Raw genomic sequence first — 26275 nt, forward strand, 5'->3', positions numbered from 1 at the left:
TCCTAGATCACAGTTTTATTTTAAGGTTTTTTTATTTTTCAAACTTCAGCTGGTCCCCCTTCTGCTGGGAGACCACTGGGCAGGTACAAGCCTACTATATAGTTGTTAGTTTACTTTAACCCCACTAGCGTTCTAATTCTGTCCATATTTCCATGTAAAAAGGGTTAAAAATTTTTTGCATGGAAATTTTTTTTACACTGTAGGATATAATTCTTAGGCATAACCAAAATATGTCCAATATTTAATAAATTTAATAATAAAAAACACAAAAATCTGTTAAAAAAATAGTGAAACATATTCTGCAGTTTTATTATAAATTTTTGCTGCAATTTTACAATCTCAAACTTACCTCATCACTGGGGGATGCTGTGTCCGGCTTGGTGGTAAACTGCTCGTTCCTACGTTCCTCAATCCCCTTCTTCATCACCTTCAGTTCACTAGGGTGTGGCGTGGCTCTTCTCTGCAGACCCTGAAAAATGTAGTAAAAGCACCCAATCAATTATCTATATATAATAAGGTAAAGTTTATAACTACTTTTACCATATATTAAATGTGCCACATCTCAGGTAATAATTTATATCGCAAAAGAACCAAAGAAAACGTAAGGGGACTTTTTAGGCACTAAAAAGCAGAAAAAAACTTTATACTTTTTTTACATTAAAAATGATATAAAAAATCATTATTACCATAACTTTTTTAAAACATATCTACAAATAACATAAAAGAATTACAATACAACATGTACATTGTCTCATTGTTGTATAAATTATAAATATTTTAATCACACATACATACATACACACACAGATATGTATCGATAGATAATGTTATGTGCTACTTACATATATTTGCGTCAAGTAGAAAAAAATTGTAACCTCCTCAAAAATAATTTGTGTAGATACAAACAATGGAGGGTAGGAGTCAATTATGCGTATAATAGGCATGATTACAGATTTTTTTTGCAAAATATTTTAAAAACATTGTTTGAATAATGCTTATAGGTGAACGAGGGGCATATCTATGTGATCTCCAGTAACAAAGGCTCCAGTTCTGCAGCTACACTGAAAGTCTCCCAGACAAAATCAGACTCATTAACAATAGGATTAATTAGGTCTAATATAAAACACTCATAAAGTAAACTGCAACTTTAGGAAAACAAAAAAAAAAAATATTTACCCTCCTCTCTGCTGCAGCTTCATCATCTTCCTCTTCGGCTTTGGGCTCATCTTGAAATTGGATGACACTGACACGGTTGAGGTTTCCATCTATCCAGCTGTCATCCATACTGTTTTGAAGTGGGCTCTCTGAAATCACATGAAATGTGTCATGCACTTGCTGGATAAACTACTTCAATGATAATGAGCTGGGCCTATTACCCCAATAAAAAGTGCCTGGGCCCATAGCACAATACTTGATAAATGTTCCAAATCACAATTCCAATGACAAACAATGCACAGTGTAATAAATTTAACACAGCTTTGCGTCTAAATAAAACTTGATTGATGTTAAAATTAAATCAATCAGAACATTACTGGCAGTAGCAAAGTAATAAACCTTTATAAAAGTTGGAAAAAAAAATCGGACCTTGATTTTGAAATGAAAGCGGTAAGCTGCAGAATAAGCACTTGCAAGTTTATTCCCCTGTAGGTGAAAAAACTTTTTCACCCAATGCTATCACCAGTGTAACTTATTCTACTTTAAGTAGAAAAATAACTCATTCTTCAAAGTGCCAATTTCTCTCTGTGCTGGCCTCTGCTTTCCTGGCCCCCATGCTGCTTTGTAGGCAGACAGCAGGGACTCGTAAACAAATGTAAGGAATGGATTGTACGATGTGCAGAGTGAAAGAGGCTTTATCCCTCCTATTACCACTATCAGTCTCTCTGCAATATCATCAGATAAATGAGCAGCTGTTCACTGATCCCAAATAACGATTTGTGATCAATCACAAACATGCAAGATGTATTGTGCTCGATCATAAATATGACCTTTTGGATAATAAAATCAATAACTTAACCCAAGTTAGAACTGATGTGCCTAAAAATATATTTGACCGATCATTCAGGTGTGATCAACAATATTCTGGCCCGGTTATTTGTCTTGGCAAGAACTTACTAATTCAGTAAAATGGAAGACCGCTGGTTTGGGATTTTCATTGAAATTATTTATAATATTATTCACAATGATACATGTGTGGCCCCCTAAAAGCAATTAAATGTTACAGGGAATATGACAGAGGGTCATTTAAATGAAAGCTAAGAGCATGTTATGTCACATGCAATATGGAGTCACCTAGCAGCAGACTAAGGTCTGTTTAAGGTCACATTATTAACAAATTTCAAACTGATTGAATCATTTGACATATACTCATATGGTAAGAATATTGCTTCTACTAATAGCAAGGAAGTAGGAGCTCTTTAAAACAAAAACATGACAGTAGTGAAATAATTCCCTAGATAGGCCAAGATTGTAAAATTCTAAAAAATCAATGAATAGCTTATTGAAGTACCCATGCTTGGAGATGGCTGCTGCGGCAGGAGGTAGCAGGTAAGAACTTTGGATCCAGTTTTCTCATCATCTTCAGTCTGAAATTTCAGCATTGGCTGGGATTGGTTTTCTGCCAACCAGAGAGCTTTTAAATTAAGATTGGTCAGCGCAAAGGGCAAGTTCAGCAATCTGAAAAAAAGACAGGAAGACGGTATGAACATAAAGTCAAGCAGAGATTGAGATCCCAATAATCCAACATAAATCAAACAAGAACAGGATCACTCATAGGAGATTAGATTGATTTTGTGTGCCCAATATTACCATTAATGGGCAAGCAGTAAGAGGGCTTTGAATGACTCTTGTCCAATTTCTTTAGAGCAATTATTTTTTCTTAGAGAACATACCAACATATTGGCCTTCATGTTTCAATGTAATCTTAGTAAGTAGTAAGAGCCAAAAAGTATGTAAACCATATATTTTATATAAAATAAATAAACTTTTTTTAATAAAGTGTGAACAATATGTTGCTTCCTTTTTTCACTACAGTAAAAAACCCCGATATCCTGTGTCTTCCTGTAACATTTTAACCATGCCAAGCATGGAAGCAGATCCTTGTTGGTGTACCAAGTTTGCATGCCTGATCATCCAGAGCTAAGCTAGTCATACACTATACCAGGGTTCCTCCAGAGTTTGCTGGGGGTTCCTTGAGCAATTTGTGCAAGTCAGTTTAACAGATTCCAATGATCTTTTTGGCTATCTGTAAGGGTGACATTCTTCCTAATGGCCAGCAATATAAGAAGAATTATTCCCACTGATCACCACACTAATGTACTGTGGGCTGTGGATATAGGAATTATAGGGGTTCCTTGAAGAATGGAAAGTTTTTCAAAAGGTTTCCCTGTGTTAAAAAAGTAAAAAAAAAACGCTGCTTTGTACACTATGCTAAATCATTTACAGTTTTGAGAGATATTTGAGCAGTGGGTTTTTTTATTTTTATTTATTACCAATGTCCTGAAATGATAATCACTTCTTGTGTTAGGATTTAAATTGCTGGAGCATAATAAACCGTATAGGTGTATACTCGGCATTACAGGACACCATGCATGGCATGCCAGAAATTAAACTATCTGACATCATTAAGCTATCTGCACACTTACAAATGTGTTGTGTGTGTGTGTGACTTCACAAATTCTTAAGCACTAAACAGCATCAAAGCCCTGTAAGAAGTGAAATAAAATCATAATCTACATTTTTAATTTTCAGCTGTTTCTAAAGCCAAAACATATTGACACATTGCACTTTTTTTTTTTACACAGCTGAAAGAACAATGTAGAATATATAAAATGTTTGTTTTTCTGCCTTTATGACAAGAGAAACAGACACCCCATTTCCCAAATTACCCCACCGAAAACATGCATCCAATCATGATACTGGTACCTGTTCCCTGCCACGTCTAACACGTGCAGCTCTGTGGCATTGGCCAACTCAGGCGGGAGAGAGGACAACTGGTTATCACGCAGGCACAGCATGTTCAGACTGGAACAGCCTCCGATTTCACTGGGCAGAGAGGTCAGGCGATTTCGGTCCACATTCAGATTGGTCAGCTTGGTGAGATTCCCCATGGATTTGGGAAGATACTGAGAGGGAGAAAGATTTTACAATAAATTCCAAAATTCCAGCAAGATGGAAAATAACTAAAAAAAAGAAAAACACTGCCTATACGGCAGACAGAAGGGAAGTAATTAAATAGAAGTTAAAACAATCCTATATATGGCAGTGCCCCCTAATCATAATGCGGAACCTGCAGACACAGACCACAATACCAAAAGATGGGAGGGAGCATCAAGTGATGACAGAATTAGGTAGTCTTGGGGACCAGAATTGAGCCCCAAGCTCAACAGTACCTAATACTAGATTGAATGAGGAAACCATAGTTAAATTATTAGCAATATAAAGTAGTAAAAGGAGTTGACACCTTTCTTGACACCCTCTTCTACACACTGTCATTCTAACCTTTGTCCAGCTTGATGTTTGCATGTTCCCTTGTGGAACATCATAATGCAAGCTGGAACTACAGTACTTCAGGGATGGGCAATCACATCATGACAAATGACCCACCTAGCCCTGGAAGAAGATACACATGACCTAAACATCATATATTTTTAAGCATTCAGCAAATTTATAATATTGCTGTTTAACTTATGAAGTGCCTGCTGATCTCAGAACCTTACCTTGGGTCTGGAACTTTTTAATTGCCCAGTGTGCTGCACACATTTGGGTTTTAGGGCATACAAAAATTCTGAACATACTTATACTTTAAATCATATTTTAACACATCCTAATACAACTATAGTTTTAATATCTTTAATAAAAATTACAGAAACTTATTTCTGTGTGACCCGGGCAAGCTTAGAGCAGATACAGTGATCTCTCCGGCCCCTTTTAGCTGGGTGCACCACTCGACTGTTTTTGGGTGCTTACTGAAAAGTTGGATGAAAAAACAGGGGCTGCCACCATCCTACAATATCCTGAACACTGGGTGTTGTGTGGACAAATGTTTTGTAGACAAAAAGAATAATTACTGAACTCAAATTTCTCAACTACAAAAGGTATAAAAGGCTACAAAGGGGTTTATTTATAAAGCAGTGAATCTGACATGAATTAAAAGATTCCCTGGTGGAGAATCTTCCATTTGTTAGTAATAAAAGTAAAGGAATCTACACCAGTAAATGTCAGATTTGCTGCTTTATAAAAAGACCCCAAAGAGAAAGAATTTATGGAAGAAGAGGACTTCATCAGATCTAACTGTCTTGCGGTCATCATGTTTCAATAGTATGGAACTTTCTGATAAAGAACAAGTCTGCAAATCAGTACATAGCTAATCGAAGCTATAGCTCCCTAGTCCAAATAATTAACCCTAATTAATACTAATCATAAATATAAAAAAAAAACGGCCTTGCGACAATGTATGCCGGTTTAGCTACCCCCCATGATTTCTTAAAGAATTCTGTCTTAGTCATAGCACAGGAATTAAAGCACCATATTACCATCAGCAGGTTTTCTGTTAGAATAATCTCACTCAGATTTTCACAGTCTCCAATGGAGTCAGTCAGTTGGGTCAGGCGGTTCTGATCCACCTTCAGGATGGACAGTTGTTTTAGCTGTCCTGAAAACCAAAGAAGAAAGAAACATATTAATATGAAAGTGTAAGAAAGCACTGGCTTATGGCCAGCACACAGCAGCCTGGAGATCAACCAGTGAAAATCAATCAATCAATGAGCTGAAAAATCTAATGCCTAATTGGGAGAATCTACTTGCTGACTAGGAAACTAACCTAACACCTGCACCTACCAACACCCAACCTATGACTAGTTGGACTGAGCCATAACACCATGGCCAGTTGGCTGACCAATGAAAATCAATTTCTGATTAAGGGGCTGAACTATCACCTGCCCCATGAGCTTAGAGGATGAACATTTGGGTCATCAGTTTTGGACAAGGGGTGATATGTACTGAGGTGTTTATTGTTTAAGTTAAGGGTGTCATGGACAAAGTGAAATGCTAGAGAATATATAGAGATGTTACTCTTCCGTTGTAATCTGTGCTCCAATTTCAACTCCTCAACCAAATTTGCAAATGACTGATCCACAGCATAATGCAATTTGGCTCATTACACATTATATATTTGTATGAACAATTTCTACTGTTCCATTTTTATTCATCTGATTGTGATTGTGATACAGTGCTGGTGAGCAGTAGAGCAGATAAGAAAAGGACTTATATTGGAGTGCCATTCAAAATCAAAGTGGAACTGCAATGCACTGCTCCCTTCATATGTGATATTGCAATAGAGTGATTAAGTCTCGAGTATTACCAAGTTCACCTTCATAAATGCAAATTTAGGCTAAGCATATAATATGGCCGTGGGTGTCTATAAATGTCATAAACCCGCAAAGCCCATCTTAGAATAAAGTGCTTAAAAATTATACTTTTTAAATCAGCATACAAATGGTATGTTATTATGTAATAAAAAAAAACCAACATGTGAAGCTACAGATTCTTTACCAGAGGGTATAACACACACACATTTAAATAAGCATGAAAGCTGTACTAACCAATGCCAGCTGGTAGGATAGACAGCAGGTTCTGAGATAGCAGCAGGTCTGTGAGAGACACAAGGCCGCTGATCTCTGCAGGAAGTTCCTCCAGCTTGTTCTCTGAGACATCCAGGCACACCAATCGCCGTAGATTCCCCAATTCCTGCAAAGCAGAGAGAGGTGATTACAGTTGCTTTAACAGTCCCTATTGCTGAAGGGCACACACTTCACACAGCCATAACTTAGAAGTAAATTACACAACATACAATAGTCATAGATGAATCTTTTGATTTTTCATTTGCACACAGACATAAACCCCTCAGACCACAATTTGTGCTATGTGCTCCTCGATAACCAACAGACTCTGCAGGGTGCTAAACATCTTAATGACGTGTTGAAATTTGTATGAAGAATTAAAAAAATGAACAGAAAAGGTCTCCTATTGGCAAAACTCAAAACAAAAATAAAAATTGCATATATGATACAGTCTGTCAGTAGAATTAGCACAGCCGTTTTTGTTTTTCCAAGTCTCCTCAGATACATAGTTGTATTTCCTGTTGGTCCTGCCAGCAGTTAAATTTGGTTTGTGATAGCTATTTTGTCTACCTGAAAATTTTAGGGACACATTAGGCTCTTTTGGCATACTGTTTTTTGACTTCTACAGGCTCCGAGATCCAAAGGGCAATATAAATTTAGATGACCTTGGCACAGGGCATCATGTGGTGCAATGGTAACTTACAGACTAAGAATGAGGGTTGAGGGTTACGTGCTATTGGCACAACAGTCTCATACAAAACAAGTTTACCATGAAACTCTTATATACTTGTACATTCCAAACTATTGGAAATACTCCAAAGGATTCTGCCAGAAGCAATAAGCCTCTCCTGGGGCTGCTAAAGATGCGGTTTCCACAAAGGGGACCGACAGACGTCAGTCAGGACTTCTCTGAGATGAGCAAACGAAATAGCATTTAGTTTAAGAGTCAACATTCGTTGAGCTTGACTGCTGAGGTTTGGCAGGAAGACAAAGTGCTCTGGGGGTAATTCTATATCTGTGTATTGTAGAAAGAAATGCTGAACCTCTGATCATGGACTCTCTAATATACCGTGCATAATACGACATATAATGCCATTGAACTGTGGAGTCAGATGAGAGTTGAGGCTAAAAATAAAACTGACCGGAGGAAGAGAGGTGAGCTGGTTGCGGTCCAGCCACAATTCTCGAAGGTTGGGAAGGGCACCAAGTGTGTCAGGCTGAGGACAAGACAATGGTAAGAGATTATTAGTCAGGAATCACAACAACCATTCATTCAGTAACAGGACAGACAGTTTCCAGGGATCAGTTCTCCCCTTACCAGAACCTGCAGGTCATTGCTTCCAAGATCCAAGTGTTCCAATTTAACCAGGAATGAGAGAGACCTGCAAACAGGAAGAAAACAGATTACCTATAAAATAACTCTTTCTCATCCAAATGAACATGTTAAATAAACATCACTGTCAGAAGCCTTATTCTCCTCTGCTATCACAAAATATTTTTTTCCCATCCCCAATGCGCTTAGAAATGATTGACATTGCATCCCCTCATCTTTTATGACATCAGATGATCCCTATTATAATTACAGATCATCAATGGTGTGATTGGGTTCTTGCTAAAAAGATTAAAATCCTGCTGCGACTTAACCTCTAAAATAATCCCAACCTCTGCTGGTACCAAATTATTGGTAAAAGGATCACACAATCTCATCTCTACTATAACCAAACTATCACTAATAGGACAATGATACCCCTATTGTGACTAGAGGATCACTAAAGCTGGGTACACACACATGCAATATTTGTTCAATAAAAGATCAATAATTGATCTTTCACGATCCTTTCCAAGGGAAAAATGACTGCTCGATACATGAACGAGTGGTCTACATACAGTGTCATTCTGCTCTATGGAGAGGGGAGGGGGAGAATGACAGAGCGGCTCCCTGCTGCGCTCTCTCTGCCCCTCACTTTCATTATGATCGTTCCTCATTCTGGCGGATCCACGGAGGACAAACGAAAGACGTCAAGCGCGGTACACAAGTCAGATTCTTGGCCAATATCAGCCCAGAGGTGATTATCGGACGAGAATCATCTGACGTGTATACGTAGCCTAAAAGGGTCAATTCAAAGATTACATGTGTTGAAGTGAGAGACACTCAAATGCGCCTCACTGACAGATGTGTGTTGCGAGATGCAACACATGGCAATTTATCAACATTTATTGTGATGTGCTGCCAAAAATGGTATGTTAACCTTTTGTATGTTCAGGTGCATTAGGAAGCCCAGTGAATGAGCCAAATGAATGCATGTCATAACATCTGTGTGTCAACACTGCAAAAGTGCACAACTATCTAATTTACATGTGTATGCATTGCAGAGTACTTTTTGCAGACATTGACAGAATTTGGGCTTTTTTTCTTCCCAATGCAGGTAGCAGTTCGCTTTCAGACAGTAAAGCTACATACACACGTCAGATTTTTATCGACCGATAATCGGCATCGGCCAATTATCGGGCGAAAATCTTCCGTGTGTACAGTCGGTGTCGTCCATCGTCCGGACTACCGACCTGCCGGATCCACGGACGATGGACGACAGCCGATCCTAATGAAAGGGAAGGGGAGAGCGCGCAGCAGGGTGCCGCTCCGACGCTCTCCCCCTCCCCTCTCCATAGAGCATGAACGGTGCTGTATGTACAGCACCGTTCATGCATCGTGCACTCCCTTGTCGCTGGAAAGTATCGTGAAAGATCCTTTCCAACGACAAAAATTGCACGTGTGTACGCAGCTTAAGAGTCTGAGGGAGGCAAACCTTCAAAGTTGCAGTAAACATTTCTTTGTTAGCTGACTGCTATCAGTCAATGATGATCCCCAGATAAGAAGCAATATGCTCAGCTTTACAGCAAACATGGTGGTAGGTGGATTTCAGATGAAGGCTTGCTGAATATACTCACGTTGGCACAGACTTCAGCAGGTTTTCTCGTAATTCCAATGTGACCAAATTTGCTAAACTAACAGAAAAAAATACACAGATGAAGCATTGCAAACATTCAGCCAGAAGTGAACTATTTGTTTCTGTACTTTAGGAGTACAATTTTAGCATATACTATGTAGAAAGTAAATTGAAAGTTCGGAATTATTCAAACAGTGTAAACTTAAGTCTAAAATATTTAAATTTATATATTCATGTAATATAGAATATATACAAACACACACACACACACACACACACACATATATATACAATTTAGATTTGTCTGCTGTGTTTATCTGAACATGGGCAGGAAACAACACTTACTTGCCAATGTCACTGGGCAACGCCTGTAAGGAAACGTCATTAAGTGCCAGGTGAGCCAGGCTGCGAAGCTGTGTAAATCCATCTGGCAGTCTGCAGGATTAAAGAAACGTATTTACATAGAGAACAAAACAATGTGGTCTAGAATAATACAATGCGAAAGAGCTTAATGGGGAACTAAACCTGCGATACTCACCTGTCCCGGTTCTGTCATCTTTCGTCTTCTCTTTGTGAATACGATCTTCCACCAGGTGCATGCACTGCTCAGCATTTTTGACAGAGAGCTATCAGTCAGATTGGAGGGATTATTGCAGAAGGGAAATCACTTTTCTATTTCTGCAATAACAACCTGATTGATTGTGCATATTTAAAAGTGTTACTTCAGTTTTGTTTTAAGTGTAAATAAAGTGGGCCCAGCATCCCCATACATCTTAATGTTCAAAGACTTTTCTAGAGCTACCCCCGACTTTCTGGAATGGTCTTCCTTATCCTATTCGACTTGATCCTGCTCATTTAAAAGAGCCCTCAAAACCCAATCCTTCAACGTCACCCACTTGTCTTCTTCTGCCTTCTAAACTCTCACTACTCACCCACCATTCCATATCCCCCTGCTATTGTGTACAACTTCACCCATCTCCTAGATTGTAAGCTCTTCAGGGCAGGTCCTCTCCTCCTCCTGTGTCGATGTCTGTATCTGTCTGTCATTTGCAACCTTTATTTAATGTACAGCTCTGCATAATACAATGGCGCTAGTTCCTTACCAAATTTTATATGAATTCCAGTTACGCCTTCATCTCAGCTGCAAATTGTTAAAAAAATATTCTCCACTGTTTACTACCTCATTACACTCTGTATCTCTATCCCCTTTCCCAAAACAGGACAAGGCCAAGTACGGAAAAAAAGCTCTCCGAGCTTTTGTAAGGGAGAGCCTGGAGATTCTGTAGTTACTGTTCCTCAACCAGAGGTTGTTGAGGGTTCCTTGAGCAATGAACAATTTGCACCTCAGAACAGTTTAAGTGACACCAATGATCTTTTTGGCTGTCTGTAAGACATTCTTCCCAATGGCCAGCAATAAAAAAAGAAAGTCTTCTGACTGACCACCATGCTAATTTACTGCGAGTAGTGGATATAGGGAACCACTGATATAATTACCAAGACCTGAAAGTTATTTTCAAGGGTTCCCCCGTGTTATGAAGTTCTAGAATTACTGGTGCAGATGCTGTTCCTCACATTAGACATAAGCCAGTTCTGGAGGAGGTCCTGGATTTCACACTAAGGACCAGTGGATGGCAGCATTTTCACAATTCTGAGACCAGCAGCTGCAATATCCTTAAATTCAGGGAGTGTCCTGGCATTCTACAAACTGTGACCTCTTGGAGAACCACAACAAAAGGGTGTGGACAGTGAGGTCCCAGGAGCGCAATGACACGTCTCTGGCACATTGCCCTAATTATTAGCAAAAATGGGTAGCAGGGCTGAATCTGATAATATAGAGCAGAATGGTGCACTCTACCCTGAGGGAATATTCAGGAACTTTACATGTCTGATCAGTCTAAATTCATATTTTATATTACTACTTTGCATCTTTCTCCCTCCTGCAGCGTGTATCGGTGTAAACAGTGTTGGAGATCAAGGGAATGGGGTCGTCTCGTCACCATGGGACAATGCTCAGGTTTTGTAATATTGCTGCTCATGTTACATTGGGGAGGTCACAAGTTCCCGGATCCCCAAAGATTTGACAGTTACATATAGTCAGGTTGGGAAAAAAAGACATAAGTCCATCAAGTTCAACCCCTAGGGAAATGAACATATCCCAGATATACACCCTATAGACATAGTTGATGCAGAGGAAGGCAAAAAAAAAACATGGGTACAATTTGCACCAACAGGGGAAAAAAATTCCTTCCTGATCCCATGAGGCAATCGTATGTTCCCTGGACCAACAATCACTGTTAACTTTACTTTAAATCTTTAATCCCCAGTTATTTCTGTGCTTCTAGAAATCATCCAGCTTTTTCTTAAAGCAATCTATAGAACTTGCTGAAACTACTTCCTGAGGGAGCCTATTCTACATTTTCACAGACCTTACAGTGAAGAATCCCTTCCTTATCCAGAGCTTAACCCTCTTTTCATCCAGACACAAAGAGCGCCCCCTTGTGCTTTGTAATGACCTTACAGAGAATAATTAGGAAGAGAGATATCTATATAGACCATTTATATATTTTTACAGGGGGATCATTTCAGTATTGTATCAGTAAGAAGAGGAAAGGCAATGCCTTCTAGAATTGGGCCCTTTCCAAAGACGCTGTCACTTTGCACTGTACAGAGCAGAACTCCTTTTGAAGAAATGTGTAATAAAAATGCAAAGCCGGCCTCCTAAATAAAAACTAGTTTTACAATATTTCTCCCACTATGGATCGTATTATAATATAGATGTTTATTAGGCCTAATGGAGAAGGGAATGAGGGACAAACGGCTTTTTCCTTTTTTTTTTTTACAGGGTTAGCTGCTGAGGAACAGAGCTGAATGACTCAGAGGAAGGACATTACCCCCTTTCCTCTACAGTAACCGAAATGGAATTGTTAAAGTAAATGATACATAGGCTGCCATAAGTAATCAGGCATGATATGCAAATAGAAAAGCATGGATGAACCTTGTATGAATGTATGTAATAAAGTACAATGGATACAGCAAAAATCAAGGAAAGAAGAGACTGGGGTTTGTAGGCAAATTATACTAAGTGTATTATGTGGCGACTCATATTATAATCATATATATCATATACATCACGATACACAATCAATACAAATTCAAATCATGAAAATAAGACGTTCCAGCCCCTCTTCAATGCTGAGTGGACTATATTGGGACCTATGTACTAGACAGGAAACATAAATAAAATATGTAATAAACCTCATATGTAATAATGCTCAAATAGACCTCACGTGTCACATGTGTGAGCTTCCATGACCTCAAGAAGCACAACTGGTGACGTGAAGGCCAAATAGGCTGCTATTTACTAGGCACAAACATTTCCCATTGGAAACTAACACAATAGGGATTTCCCTGGACATTTTTTGTATTCTAAACATAAAAGGAATGCCATATCCCCAAACAGCAACAAATAAAACAAATTCTTATTAGAATTACTGGCAGTAATTCTAAGTTATTCTAAGTTAAGTGGCAAGTTATTGTATTAAAAGATATTATTTTTCTTTCATATAGTAAAACAATGTTGTACACTGCATGCAAATTAATTAAAAAAAAATGTGCCTAACGTATGGCCATCACACATAAGAGAATAAAATGCTATGAAAAATGTTTCATTGTTAGTGCCGACGGGTTTAGCGAACAAAACCTGCTTCTTCAGGGGATTATGATAGCAGGATAGCATATGCAAATATCCAAGAACCAAAGTAGTGATCAAATTCAATTCTGCCCCAGGATGTCCCAAAGCACAATATCAAAGATGGTACTAGATTGCTGTCAGTGATAACGTATTTCCAAGATCATATGAGCAGCATATTTAGGTGAATATGTTTCTCATTTAGAGATGTACTCCAACCTAATGGATTCTGGGCAGAACAATACGGACTAGCTTTCCTGTTGGAAAGTTGCTGGACAAATGACCTTAATCTTCTATTAAAGTAAGGTCCCTTACAAGTCTGTGGGCCCCCTCCCCAACGTCACCTACTCATGCTAAGAAAAAAGTACCTACAAAGAAAAAGAGTTAGAAGTATGTGGAACGCAGAGCAGGAACATTTGGTGAGATGACCATTTGCAACTAAGCACAAGGGTTCAGCTGCTCCACTTTGCACAGCAGTCTTCCAAAAAGGACCTGAAGAACGGACTAAGGCACAATTCTAACTTGTCCATTTTATTTATATTGTTTAGCTACTGGGGAAGACACCCAAAAATATGCAAATTTTAAATTTTAAAAAGTCAGCTTTAGAACAAACTTTATGAATTTCTACCACACAGGGTCTTATTTATAGGTTCCGAGAGGTAGCAAGGTTGCTAAAGGTACATATGGGGTATATCATGTCGTAAAGACACCAAATATTCATGTTTAAATTTATTACCTGGAGAGAGGGTTTCCACTGAAATCTGCAATCTCTAAAGATTTACAGAACTTGATACTTTCTGGAATTTCAGGAATGTCTGGAAGAGAGAAACGGAGCAAAATTAGATAAACTGGAGCTATACAGGCAAAGCAGAGGATTAAAATCCCTCCACAGTTCTGGTCCCACTTACCTTTCTGACCAGATAGAAAAATACCCCCCTAGCCGCGCTCCAATTACTCCCTCACTCATAACCTTATGCCCCGACTCTCTGGAATGGTCAGGCTTGCTCCTACTTTCTGCTCATTTAAAACTCCTAAAACCCAAAGCATTAACCTCACCTACCCGTCTTCTATTATCTCTTAAACCCTCACTACTACCCACCATTCCATTAACATGCCATTAGGTTAATAGGCTTTTCCCCGAAAAATTGACCTTAGACTGTGTTAACAACATATGACTACGTTAGGGACATTAGATTGTGAGCCCCTATGAGGGACAGCTAGTGACAGGACTGTGGACTTTGTACAGCGCTGTGTAATATGTCAGTGCTATATAGATACTGTGTAGTACACAGTAGAACAGAACCACTCAAACAGAACATGTAGCAGTTCTCACCTACAGAGGATAGCAACAGTGGAGAGGACCGAGGCCGGTCATAGGTATTTCCCACAATTATTACCATAGCTGTTTAATAATCAGCACCTTAGGTCCTGGAATCATAATGCATTGAGTGAAATTGTGTAGGGTCAAATTTCCATCAATGCATTATGTTACCTAACACGGAAACATAAACATGAACACAATGAGTCTGATTTATTAAGACTCTCGAAGGCTGGAGAGGATACACTTTTCATCAATGAAGCTGGATTATCCAGCAAACCAGGAATGGATTACTTAAAAGTCATATGCTATTTGTTAGCAAATGTTTTCCATCTTGGACCAGATCCATTTTAGGTTGGCCGGATCACCCAGCTTCACTGATAAAAGTGTATCCTCTCCAGCCTTGGGAAGCTTTAATAAATAGGGCCCAATGCCCTGCAACGCACACGATTCAGATCTTGGTGCACTGCCAATGGTGCAATGAATGAACTACCAAACTACCATGTGACAATGTGCATGACAAAGTTTGTGTACTTTGAAAAGTTTTGTGCAGTGGGATGAATGACTTTAGTATAGTTCCTAGGATAGGGAAATGAGAGGGAGGAAATGGTCAGATCAGAACCAGCAAACACGTACCATTGCGGGAGATATCGAGCTCCACCAGCTGCATGAAGTTGGCCACCTCGGGTGGAAGACGCTGGATTTCATTGTCACTAAGGCCCAGTTTCCGAAGGTTCAGGAGACGGAAGAAAGGCTGCAAAAGACAACAGAGATGGTTGATGAAAAATGAATAGACGAATCCAATTATAAAAGACAAAACAGATCTACAATGGAGTTATGAAATAATATATCTGAAGATAGAACATCCCTTTAATATTCTTTATTGTCCAAAACTGCACAATTATGAAAAGCACTAATAGTAAGGAAGACTTAGAACAGGGGTGTTAAACTCTGGTCCCAAACGTCCTTTTTTTTGGCTCCTAAATGAATCCTAAATATGAACTGCAGCTGGCCCGTTGCTGCATTAAATAGTGTCGCCACTACAATTCCCGGCATTACGCGCGTCTATAGACCAGCAGGTTCTCTGCCTATGCGTGACCCCACATTGGTTTTTTGACGCAGCAATGCCGGGAATTTCAGTAGCGGCGCTATTTCAATGAGGAGGGAGTTCCAGCAGGAGGCCCAACTCTAAGATTTAGCTCCGCATTGGCCACGTCTGGCATTTCCAGCACTCCCCCTTAGCTGTACTTTTCTTTGCTACTCCAAGGCATGGACTTGAATGGTTGGATTTTCATAGAAGAATATTGTTATTATTATTGTTAGCCTGTGCAAAAAGGTTACCATTGAAATTTAAATCAGAAGGCTACAAATAGAGAAAGAGGCATAATTAAAAAAAAAAAAAGTTATGCCTCTCTCTCTATTATAAGCTTGTTCCAGATTGAATGTGAAGAAAAACCTCTTTGTTGCCATATGAAATGAGTTTATATGTAATGAGAAGGAATAATTTCCTACATTTTTTTTAATAAATTTCAAGGTTGGCCCACGACTTTGTCTAAGTTTTTAATTTTGGCCCTCTGTATTTGAGTTTGACACCTCTGACTTAGAACAAATCTAGGGGCTAGTATGCTATCTATAGCAGTGGCCCCTAACTTTTTGGAGCTCACAGACCACTAAAAGCCTGATTCCGGACCGTGCATGCACGGGTAGCCATGTGTTACTCAAAGAGGAAGAAGCTTCCCCTAGACTGACGTCATGATGCCGGAACCCACCCACTCTCCCATCGCAGGTCTGAGCCCGAGATCTGTATGGGAGACATGGTTCTGCAGCTCTGGCCGGTGCACCCTCCCACAGGTCCTTCTCCTGACCCCATTGAGGGGTGCACCAGCCAAACCCCCGGCCCACCTGTCAGACGTTGGGTTGGGGACCCCGATACATATAGTCCAAATATTACCATCAGTCTCTGCTACTATTACACTCTAATCTCCCAGTGTTCAACCCAGAAATTGGCTGTTAAGAAATTATAGGCTGGTGGCAGCCCCTGTATTGTGACCCAACTCATCAGTAACAACCCAAAAACAGCTGAGGGGTCACTGAACAGTTCCGGGTGGTGCGCCCAGGTAAAAGGGGCCGGAGAGAACATTGAGACCATTGATTGTGCTACATTAGCCTTGTCATCAGAAAAGCTTACACTTTGCTTACCCTTCTGTAGTCACACACAGTTCTTGCACATAAGAAAAGAACTACCTATATTTAAGCTCAGGAGTTTACACTGCACAGACCCCGGCTTGTAACTCATAATGCCCTGGTATTCATTACTGGCTAATCAGACAATAGCAGGACATGTATTATTTGCTTAAGGAAGCCATATCACTTGAACTAATCAAAAAGGGGAGGCTGAGTATGAGGGGAATGTGAAGGGTGAGGCATATATTAGGCAGAACATGAATTGATTATAGGAGCGTGTAACTTTCTCCTTTTCCTCCTACAATGCATTGCCCGGTGCCTAAGATTCCAACAACCCGGCCTTAGTGGTTTCTTTTGGGATAGTCTGGGCTCTGTGTATGATCTAACCAGAATGACTAGGAGTGTACACAGGGCTTCCTGAGGTGAGGTGAGCACGATTAGTATTATTATACAGTATTTATATAGCGCCAACATTCTATGTAGTGCTGTACAAAGTCCATGTCACTAACTGTCCCGCAAAGGAGCTTACTAACTACCATAGTCATATGCGATTACTACAGTCAACTGTGTTAATGTGTAAGGAAACTGGAATACCCGATGAAAACCTAAGCAGAGTCGGGAAAACCTGCAAACTCCATGCAGATAGTGTCGTGGCCGAGATTCCAACCTGGGACCTAGCACTGCAAGGACCAGCGTGCTAACCACTGTGGCACCCTGCTGCCTAGATATGCATAGAGGTAATGCCCAGTAAGTATACTGTCCTCTTTATGAAGAGTCTATAGCAGTGTTTCTCAACCAGGGTTCCTGCAGAGGTTGTTAGGGGTTCCTTAAGAAATGAGCAATTTGGACCTCTAAGGTCGGTTTAAGTAATATCAATTATTTTTTTTGGGCTATCTGTAAGCGTGAAATTCTTCCCAATGGCCCAATGTAAGAGGAATTCATCCTACTGACCACCGCACTAATATAACTTCAATCCGAGTTTTTGTTTTGTATTTGTAGGTGGGTGACAGCCCCTGTATTCAGGAATCACCCAAAATCAGCCGGGTGGCTACTGAAATATGTTGGAAGGTGCACCCAGCTAAAAGGGGCCGGGGAGAACACTGCTAACGTATAGTGAGCTGTGGATAAGATAATTATAGCCAGGGTTTTTCAAGGGGTTCCCTCATGGTACAATATCAGGTAACATTGGGCTATTGTAACTGTGGCATCTCCTGTGTGTGCAGATCAGGGATTAGACAATCCCAGGTCTGCAACTGAGCCACCTAAGTGCACTGCTATCCAAGAAAATTAAAGTGCATTCGCTGCTGAGAAAAGTATTGAACTCCAACAAAGAGAGGTGAGCACCGGGCCCTCGCTTGTGGTCAGAAAAGTCGGTTCTGCTGCAACAATAAGGAAGCACAAACCCACCGGGAAGGAAGATGGACCAGAAGAAGGTCGGGGAGCGGGTTCAAAGCACTTCCTGCTCGCACAAGCAGCTGTTTAGTTTTTGCATGTTTGAGGATAAAAAGGAAGAAGGGTGACACAGCAGAACATACAAAATAGAAGATGCAAGGTGCATGACATCCTGCACAACACATGCAGCATTGAGAAGATCAAACAGGAAATCAGCTGGTTATATCTATTCCACCAAATGCTTCATCCCCGACAACTCAAATTCTACAAAGCAAGCAAAAGATTTTATAACAGCACAAAGGTCCCTCAACAAGTTTCAGAGGAGAAGTTTGGTTACAATGAACCCCCTCCCCCTGCAACATGGGCCATTGATGTGAATCTGAATAATGTGAAATTGAAACCTTTGTTGCTGGGAGAGAAGAGGCCCAGGGATCTGGGGAGGAGGAGGAGGGTACATTGGATTCTGCAGGTCCCTCTGACTAATGAGCTCTCCTCTTCCAGCTGATTAAACAGAAGCAGCAGGGAGAAAGTTCAGAGCCAGAGAGATGCTATGGAAGAATGTTAGAACTGGAATAGGACAATTAAAGGATCGAGCCACCAAAATCCAAACATTTCCTTTAAGGAGTCTGATGCAGTGTCCTCACCAGGCCTTTCTTGTTGGGTGCACCGCCTGTAACTTTTCAGTAACCACTCGGCTGTTTTTGGGTAGTTATTGAAAAGTTTCTGGAACGAGTTCTGTTAATGGATGAATCAACTTGTTTGTTAAGTCGCGTGAACTGTATTAGTGAGATCACAGATTTAGACAACGCAGCTGAAATGTATTCCCTCCGAGTAGAACAAATATACAGAGTTGCTGTTAACGTTATTGCAAATACAAAAAGGGCCATTTTCCAGCAATATCAATGTGATACTTCCCCACATTCGTCTCTCATTTGCAATGAAAGCGCTGCGTGATATATTGGCGTTATATAAATCCTGTTTATTATTAATAATAGTTAAATAACAATTACCAACCAAACTGTAGAAGAGGAGAAGAATGTTACTAAAATATTATGAATTTCTCCCCCAGGAATGCATGAAACTATTCCCTACATCAGTGGTCCCCAACCTTGTACTTTGCTGCGTAATATGTTGGCACTATATAAATACTGTTTATTAATAATAATAATAATAAAATAAACATTGATTAGATTGTCTGCATGCTGTCCTGCAAATCTCCAGTAAAACATGCAAAAAGTGTAAAATGTTTTGACCAGAGAATTTTTTTCTTTCTAGTGACATTTTGTCTTCTTTTAGTATATTTTCCTAAGCTATTGCTCAATAATAATTCAATCATTGCTCCAGATCTGCAGAATATTAGATTTACAAATGTGCTTCATGTAACTTTCTATCCCTTGCTCCTTTACAATGGCCTAAAAAAAACTTCATAGAAATTCTGAAAACACAAAGTAAAGGGGCTTAAGAAAAGGAAGACAAAAGCCGGGGTTTGGTTTTGTTAGAAAATCTTCTTTTGTGTCCCCTGGAAGTTGGAGGATTTTGTGCTGGGATCAAACAATTTAATATGAAAGAAGTAGGGAAGCCCGTCCTGCCCCCCTCTCCGCAGGCAGCCATGTCAGCGGGAGGACAATGGGCACAACAGCCGTGTCAGGTCAGCGGATTGTGAAGACAGGACAGGCCCTGCCGGAGATTAACACATAGACAATAATGGTGCTGGCACCTGCCTCCACACTCCGCTCTCTCCCCCTCCCCACCGCCATGCTTCACATATCAGCCAGCACATTGGCAGCGCTTGTGATCCAGCCGCACTTCACACAGGGCACTGCCAGTTCATGCCCGCCTAATGTGCCACAGAGGCATCTTCTGCCAGGATGGTGAACAATCCAATTAGTGCTGATTCGAAGCAAATCACTGAGCACACAAAGCCATCCATCCTCCCCAGTATAGAAATAAACTCCTGTGGAACGGAGAACCAGTTCTGCTTTGCCCTGATTAATGATTTATAAAACATGAACTGTACATAGATTGGCTCGAAGTGGTATTAGCATTAGATATTTTAACTGCAGAATGCTAATTTATGGAACACTACCGTGTATTTATCATCGCTCACAGATCACCGCACTCTCCCTGACACCAACAGGATGGAGATGGACAGTTGTGTGAATTCTGTGGTCCCTTTGGTTCTTGGATGTGTTATTAAGAATAATAAACATGATTTTTATAGCACCAACATATTACACAGCGCTGTACAATAAATAGGGGTTGCAAATGACAGACAGATACAGACAGTGACACAGGAGGAGGAGAGGACCCTGTCCCAAAGAGCTTACAATCTAGGAGGTGGGGGAAGTATCACACAATAGGAGGGAGATATGTAATGGTGGGGAGTAGTGAGGGTGTTAGGAGACAGCGTTGCATTTTGAGTTCTATTTTAAAAGAGCAGATGACAGACAGATACAATACAATCAATGTCACAGAAGGAGGAGAGGACCCTGCCCAGAAGAGCTTACAGTCTAGGAGGTGGGGGAAGTATCACACAATAGGAGAGGGATATTGAGCGCTGGGTAAGTAGCGAGGGTTTAGGAGACAGAAGAAGACGGGTAGGTGAGGTTGAAGCGTAGGGTTTTGAGCGCTCTTTTAAATGAGCAGAAAGTAGGAGCAAGCCGAATAGGATGAGGAGACCATTCCAGAGAGTCCGGGCAGCTCTAGTAAAGTCTTGGAGCCGTGCGTGTGATGTGGTTATGAGTGAGGAAGTCATTATTAGGTCATTGGAGGAGCAAAGAGAGCAGCTGGGGTTTTTTTGTTCTATCAGGTCAGAAAGGTAAGTGGGCAGCTCTAGAAATGTCTGGGAGTCGTGCATGTGACCTGGTTTTGTGTGTTGACAAATGTCTGACACTGGTCAGACTCTGCTGCAGCCTCTGATTTTGTGACTTGTGATAAAAAGTTACAAATGATTCCTCCTGCCCAAAACAAACTGATGATATACTGGCCTAGGCAACATCAAACTTTATATTTCATAAAAATGTGTATATTGTGATTTTTTTTTTTTAAACACAGAATAAATTTACAAAGTAGGCCAGTTTAAAACAAACACAAGATTTGATGCAGATTTGCATTCTAGAATTATAAACAATAAACACGTCTCCCTCCTGCTTTTTGCTCATATTGCTATTCTGCTTGCCTTTGCCCCAAAGTAATTTATTGAGTGTAAAACGTGCAGATCTCCCTATTTTACAGAGCAATGGGGCTATAGAAGCAATCACTATGTATATTGAGGGCATATGCTGCTCAGAGGTGTCTTGACTGGGTCTCTGTGCCTCTCTGTGCAATGCATGTGTGTTTGGAGTGTGTGGCTGCTGTACATTTTCCTGACAATCCCTATTTAAGGTACAGTGCTGTGTATTATATTGTGTGTGCTACTGCCCCCATCTCTTAGATTGTAAGCTCTTCTGGGCAGGGTTCTCCCCTCCTCCTGTGTCTGTCTCTGTCTTTCACCTGCAACCCCTATTTTTTGTACAGCACTGCGTATTATGTTGGCGCTATATAAATCCTGGTTAATAATAATGAAGTGTGGAGGGCAGATTTAAGATCAGTCCATGTCACAGTCTTTCTGCTCTGTATGCTCAGCAATTAGAAGCTGATCTATAGATTAATGCAAAATTCTCATTTCCTTTCTGTGCAGGGACAAAACAGAAAAAGTCAGTTTAACCATTTTGTGTATTTATTTTTAAACAGGATTTTGTTCCAAATAATAACAGTGCAGAGAGTAAACTTTGACCTTTTATTTTTGGTGTAAAGTGGAACTAAACCCCCCGGTCATCTATGCCTGTATTATTGCAGGGTGCAGCCATTTGCTTCCTTAGAAGCAATCTTTGGCCGCCGTGATTGGCTGTGTCAGGATAACGTAACTTTAGCAGAAGTTTATTAATTCCCAGCATTCACAAGGGAAGCCGGGATTGCCAAAAATTGACAGCTGGCCAGCGATCAGGCCCGTAAGAGCTGTTATTGTAGAAATGACATCGCCTGCAATAATCACATTTTTTTCTGGTTCCATGTTAAAGTTTATAAGAGGGTTTGTAAGAAATGTTGCTGCTTGTTCTGTGGCTACATAAGCTGATAAGTAATACTACAATGACCTATGGTATGAAATCATGTGGTTGGCACGTCTTATGCTCACAGCAAACCGCTGCTGTGCTCCCTGGAGCAGCAAAATGAACCACAGGTAACCAGATTTACATGTTGGTTGTTGCTCAAACCAAATAACAAACCATGTAGTCAAGACTTGTCGCTTTCGGGAACTTTGTCATGATCTGCAACAACCAAATGCAAAAAAATGATTCTCAACATTTCCCTTACACTTAAATGAGAGAGGTTGAAATGGAGGTTGAGAATGTTGAAGAACGATGCAGATCACTGTACGTCTGAAATGGCCCTAAGGCTTGACTCCGGGGTCAATGTCCCATTCAATGTTACCTGAAAATCAAATTCAAGCTCCTGTGCTTTGCCTTCAAATCCCTCCACAGTTTTTGTCCCACTTACCTTTCTGCCCTGATAGAAAAATACCCCTCTAGCCGCTCTCCTCTTCTCCAATGACCTACTAATGACTTCCTGTCTCATAACCTCATCACACGCACGGCTCCAAGGCTTTTCTAGAGCTGCCCCGACTCTCAGGAATGGCCTTTATCGTCCTATTCGGCTTGCTCCTACTTTCTGCTCCTTTAAAAGAGTACTCAAAACCCAACCCTTCAACCTCACCTACCCGTCTTCTTCTTGTCTCCAAAAGCCTCACTACTTCCCACCATTCCATATCCCCCTCCTATTGTGTGATACTTCCGCCACCCCCTAGATTGTAAGCTCTTCAGGGCAGGGTCCTCGCCTCCTTCTTCTGTGTCACTTGTCTGTTACTGTCATTTGCAACCCCTATTTAAAGTACAGCGCTGCGTAATATGTTGGAGCTATATAAATACTGTTTAATAATAAAATGCTAAAATAATAAGTTTGGTTTAGAGCAGGGGCTGCTATTGCTTGCCCTGTGTTGGATGTTTTTATTGCCTAGCTGTTATGTTCACCCTCAGCTTTTATTTTATTTTCAGATGTAAAACAAGTACGCAGGTCAGACTTCGATTAGCCATATCTGCCATACATTCCAACTCTAAATATTGCTACACAATCGTCTGTTCAGAAGCCACGCTACTACGATTTGTGTAATTGGGTTGTCTGTTGATATCAAATCCGAAAGAGTGGAGGATTTTGTTTCTACCATCCCCGGCTCAGACACAAAAGAGCAGATGCCGAATCTTATACTCAGCAGATGCCGCCTGTACGCTGCCAATTGAAAAACAATCGAGGACATTAGAACACATCCTGAAACCCAGCGCCCTGAATGCTTTACATTCAAAAATGCCTCGGATTCCTGAAATTCCAAAACACCGAATTTACTTTGCTGCTTCGCAGTTACAATTACAGGGGTAACATTCTGGAAGATGACAAATGGATTTACAGAAAATAAACTGGCAACGTGCTAAGAAAGGAAGGGACATAATAACAAATCAAAAGAGGAAACAAATAACTCTGACACAAGTAAACATTGAATAAAACTTGATGTGGTCCCAATATCCAAAAGAAAGATGTATGGGCAGCACGGTGGCTCAGTGGATAGCACTCTGGCCTATGCAGCTCTGGGTCCCAGGTTCGAATCTCGGCCAGGACTCTATCTGCATGGAGTTTGCAGGTTCTCCTCGTCTGCTTGGGTTTTCTCCGGGTATTCCGGTTTCCTCCCACATTCCAAAAACATGCAGTTAGGTTAATTGGCTTCCCCCCAAAATTGTCCATAGGCTGTATTAAAGACATATGACTATGGTAGGGACATTAAATTGTGAGCTCCTTTGAGGGGCAGGTATTAACATGACTATGGACTTTGTACAGCGCTGTGTAATATGTTGCCGCTATATAAATACTCTGTAGTAATAATAATAAAATCCCATAAAACAGTTGTGGTGATCAGAGGAAAATTTTGTATTTGCAACAGAACTTTTATAAATGTATTCCACCAATTAAAGCAAAACTAAAAATTCCACTTGCAATCAGTTTGCAAAGTGGACTTTATTGCAGAAAGGGACAGGCATTGTCCCTTCTGCAATAAAACAATTACCTGCCTGATAGCTCTACTCGGCTGCCAAGGAAGCTGGGATACCTGAAGCATACCGACTTCCACTGCAGCTACTGAATGAACTTTTGCATGGTTATGTCATGACAGCTTGGAAGATCAAGATATCCGAAGATCAAAACAAGGAAGGTATGAAAAAAGAAAGATGGCGGAAACCCACGACACAACTGGGACAGGAGAGAATTTTAAAAAATGTCAATGAGGCAGGTAAGGTTACTTTACTGCAGAAGGGACATCACCTGTCCCCTCCCCAAAAAAGGACCCTGTCTTATTGCAATTTTACATAAAAAGGGTTTAGATCCTCTTTAAGTACAGGATTATTTCAATGTCACTTTATCAAGAAATACAACGTTCTTTAAAATGAATTCCTTGGAAATGGCTGCTTAACCTCAGGGCCTGCAGGTACAATGTTTCCAAACTAAGGTGAGCAGCTACAGGTATGATGCAAGACTTGGACTATAAATAATATGAATATGTATATATGAAGCCTATATTTGAAGGGGTTGAGTTAAAATAACTTCAGCCTTCTCTTTAATCTTGCCCAGTTGTACAGACTTTTATCCTGGAGTGAAATGCTCTCTCCTTTTTCAGAGCATGATGCAAGCTTCTGACATTAGAAGCTGCAGCAAGTCGGAGTTTGCTAGGAGATCCCAGTATCACTAGCCTTTTTCCCCAAAGTTTATGGCCCAGTCCTTTCATTTATTAGATTTCAGTTTGTTCAGACTTGGCCCACCATAGTAGGCATTACCTAAGGTGCATGCAAATGCATTTTTCCAGGGAATGTGCAATATTGCAGAAGGGTGTGTCCACTATGAAGGCATTTTGATATTTGTATAGGATTTTATATTACAAATGCTAGACCAAAGCGTCCACCAGGGCTGAAGGCTTTTAGGAGTGGTGAGGCAGGGTGCTGTGATGTTTTCAGGAAGCCAAGTACAGCACCCTGCCGGGCAGTCCCATTACAATCTGCCCGCAATACATTTGGAAGTACAGAGTTTCAGTAATGCAATCGCTGGGTCTCAAACAAGATATGTAATGAAAAGCTTTTATTTTCTTCATAGGCAGAGATAGCATGTGGACTCTACCCAATGAGGACATTGACAGCAATATAAACCTGACGGGTTTAAGACCTTCCATACCCTATCAAAAGAATTTACCAAAAGGCAGATTCTTCCCTCAGCTACGCCAGTTTTCTTGGTTATTTTGTTCTGTTTTGACTGCAAGCTCTACAGCCCAGGGAAGCTCTGCCCTGTGATTTTTAGCTCCTCCATTACGGGGTGACTAACATTTTCTCTGGGTCAGACACGGTGAATGGGGAGACAGACTGTCACTAAACAGGATATGTCCAATTCCCACAGCAGTGCAGAGGAAACAGGAAGGAATTATTGACGTGCGGCCCTGTACAAAACAACATTCTGAGGGGAGAGGAGACAACCTAACATCCAGTAATCACCATTGTCACTGAAGTGTTCTTCCAGGGGCCACAACATGCCCAAAGGATGCCAGTTGGATGGCAGCGCAGTACAGATTGAGAACATGCAATTCTACTTTAGTATAGAGATGTTTTCCTTTTGTATGTTGTATATTTAGAAAAAAAAATGAGAAGAAAGAAAGAAGAGAGAAATCATGAGATAGAAGAGAGGGTGAGAGAGAGAGAGCGAGAGCGAGAGAGAAGAAAGGATAGTAGAGATGAGAGAAGAGAAATATGGAAAAGAGACAAAAGAGAAAAAAAAAAGGAAGAAAGAAGAGAGAGAAAGAAAAGAGAGAAAGAGAGAAAAAGAAAGAGAGAGAGAAAGAAAGAGAGAAAGAGCAGGGTTCACCCCAGGCCCTTTTAGCTGGGCGCACCACCCAGGACTTTTTAGCACCCACCCGGCTGTTTTTGGGTGGTTACTGAAGCGTTTGGTCACAATACAGGTGCTCCCACCCACCTACAATTTCTTTCCACCCGGCTTAAAAAAATTTCTGGGT

At 40.5% G+C, this 26275-nt stretch overlaps 1 protein-coding gene across 1 annotated transcript in view; it reads right to left on the minus strand.

Annotated features, from left to right (window-relative positions):
• SCRIB (scribble planar cell polarity protein) overlaps positions 1-26275 on the minus strand; it is a 110960-nt gene that overhangs the window by 62376 nt on the left and 22309 nt on the right. The window contains exons 2-13 of the mRNA XM_072413217.1: positions 15205-15322; positions 13987-14065; positions 9908-9997; positions 9564-9620; positions 7936-7999; positions 7760-7834; positions 6600-6744; positions 5532-5650; positions 3922-4121; positions 2507-2673; positions 1177-1304; positions 350-469 (exon numbers count right to left, since the gene is read on the minus strand). Of these exons, the coding sequence (XP_072269318.1) occupies positions 350-469; positions 1177-1304; positions 2507-2673; positions 3922-4121; positions 5532-5650; positions 6600-6744; positions 7760-7834; positions 7936-7999; positions 9564-9620; positions 9908-9997; positions 13987-14065; positions 15205-15322 (1362 nt within the window). The remainder of the gene's footprint in view (positions 1-349; positions 470-1176; positions 1305-2506; positions 2674-3921; positions 4122-5531; positions 5651-6599; positions 6745-7759; positions 7835-7935; positions 8000-9563; positions 9621-9907; positions 9998-13986; positions 14066-15204; positions 15323-26275) is intronic.

The sequence above is a fragment of the Pyxicephalus adspersus genome, chromosome 5 (assembly GCF_032062135.1).
Source record: "Pyxicephalus adspersus chromosome 5, UCB_Pads_2.0, whole genome shotgun sequence".
NCBI lineage: Eukaryota > Metazoa > Chordata > Amphibia > Anura > Pyxicephalidae > Pyxicephalus > Pyxicephalus adspersus.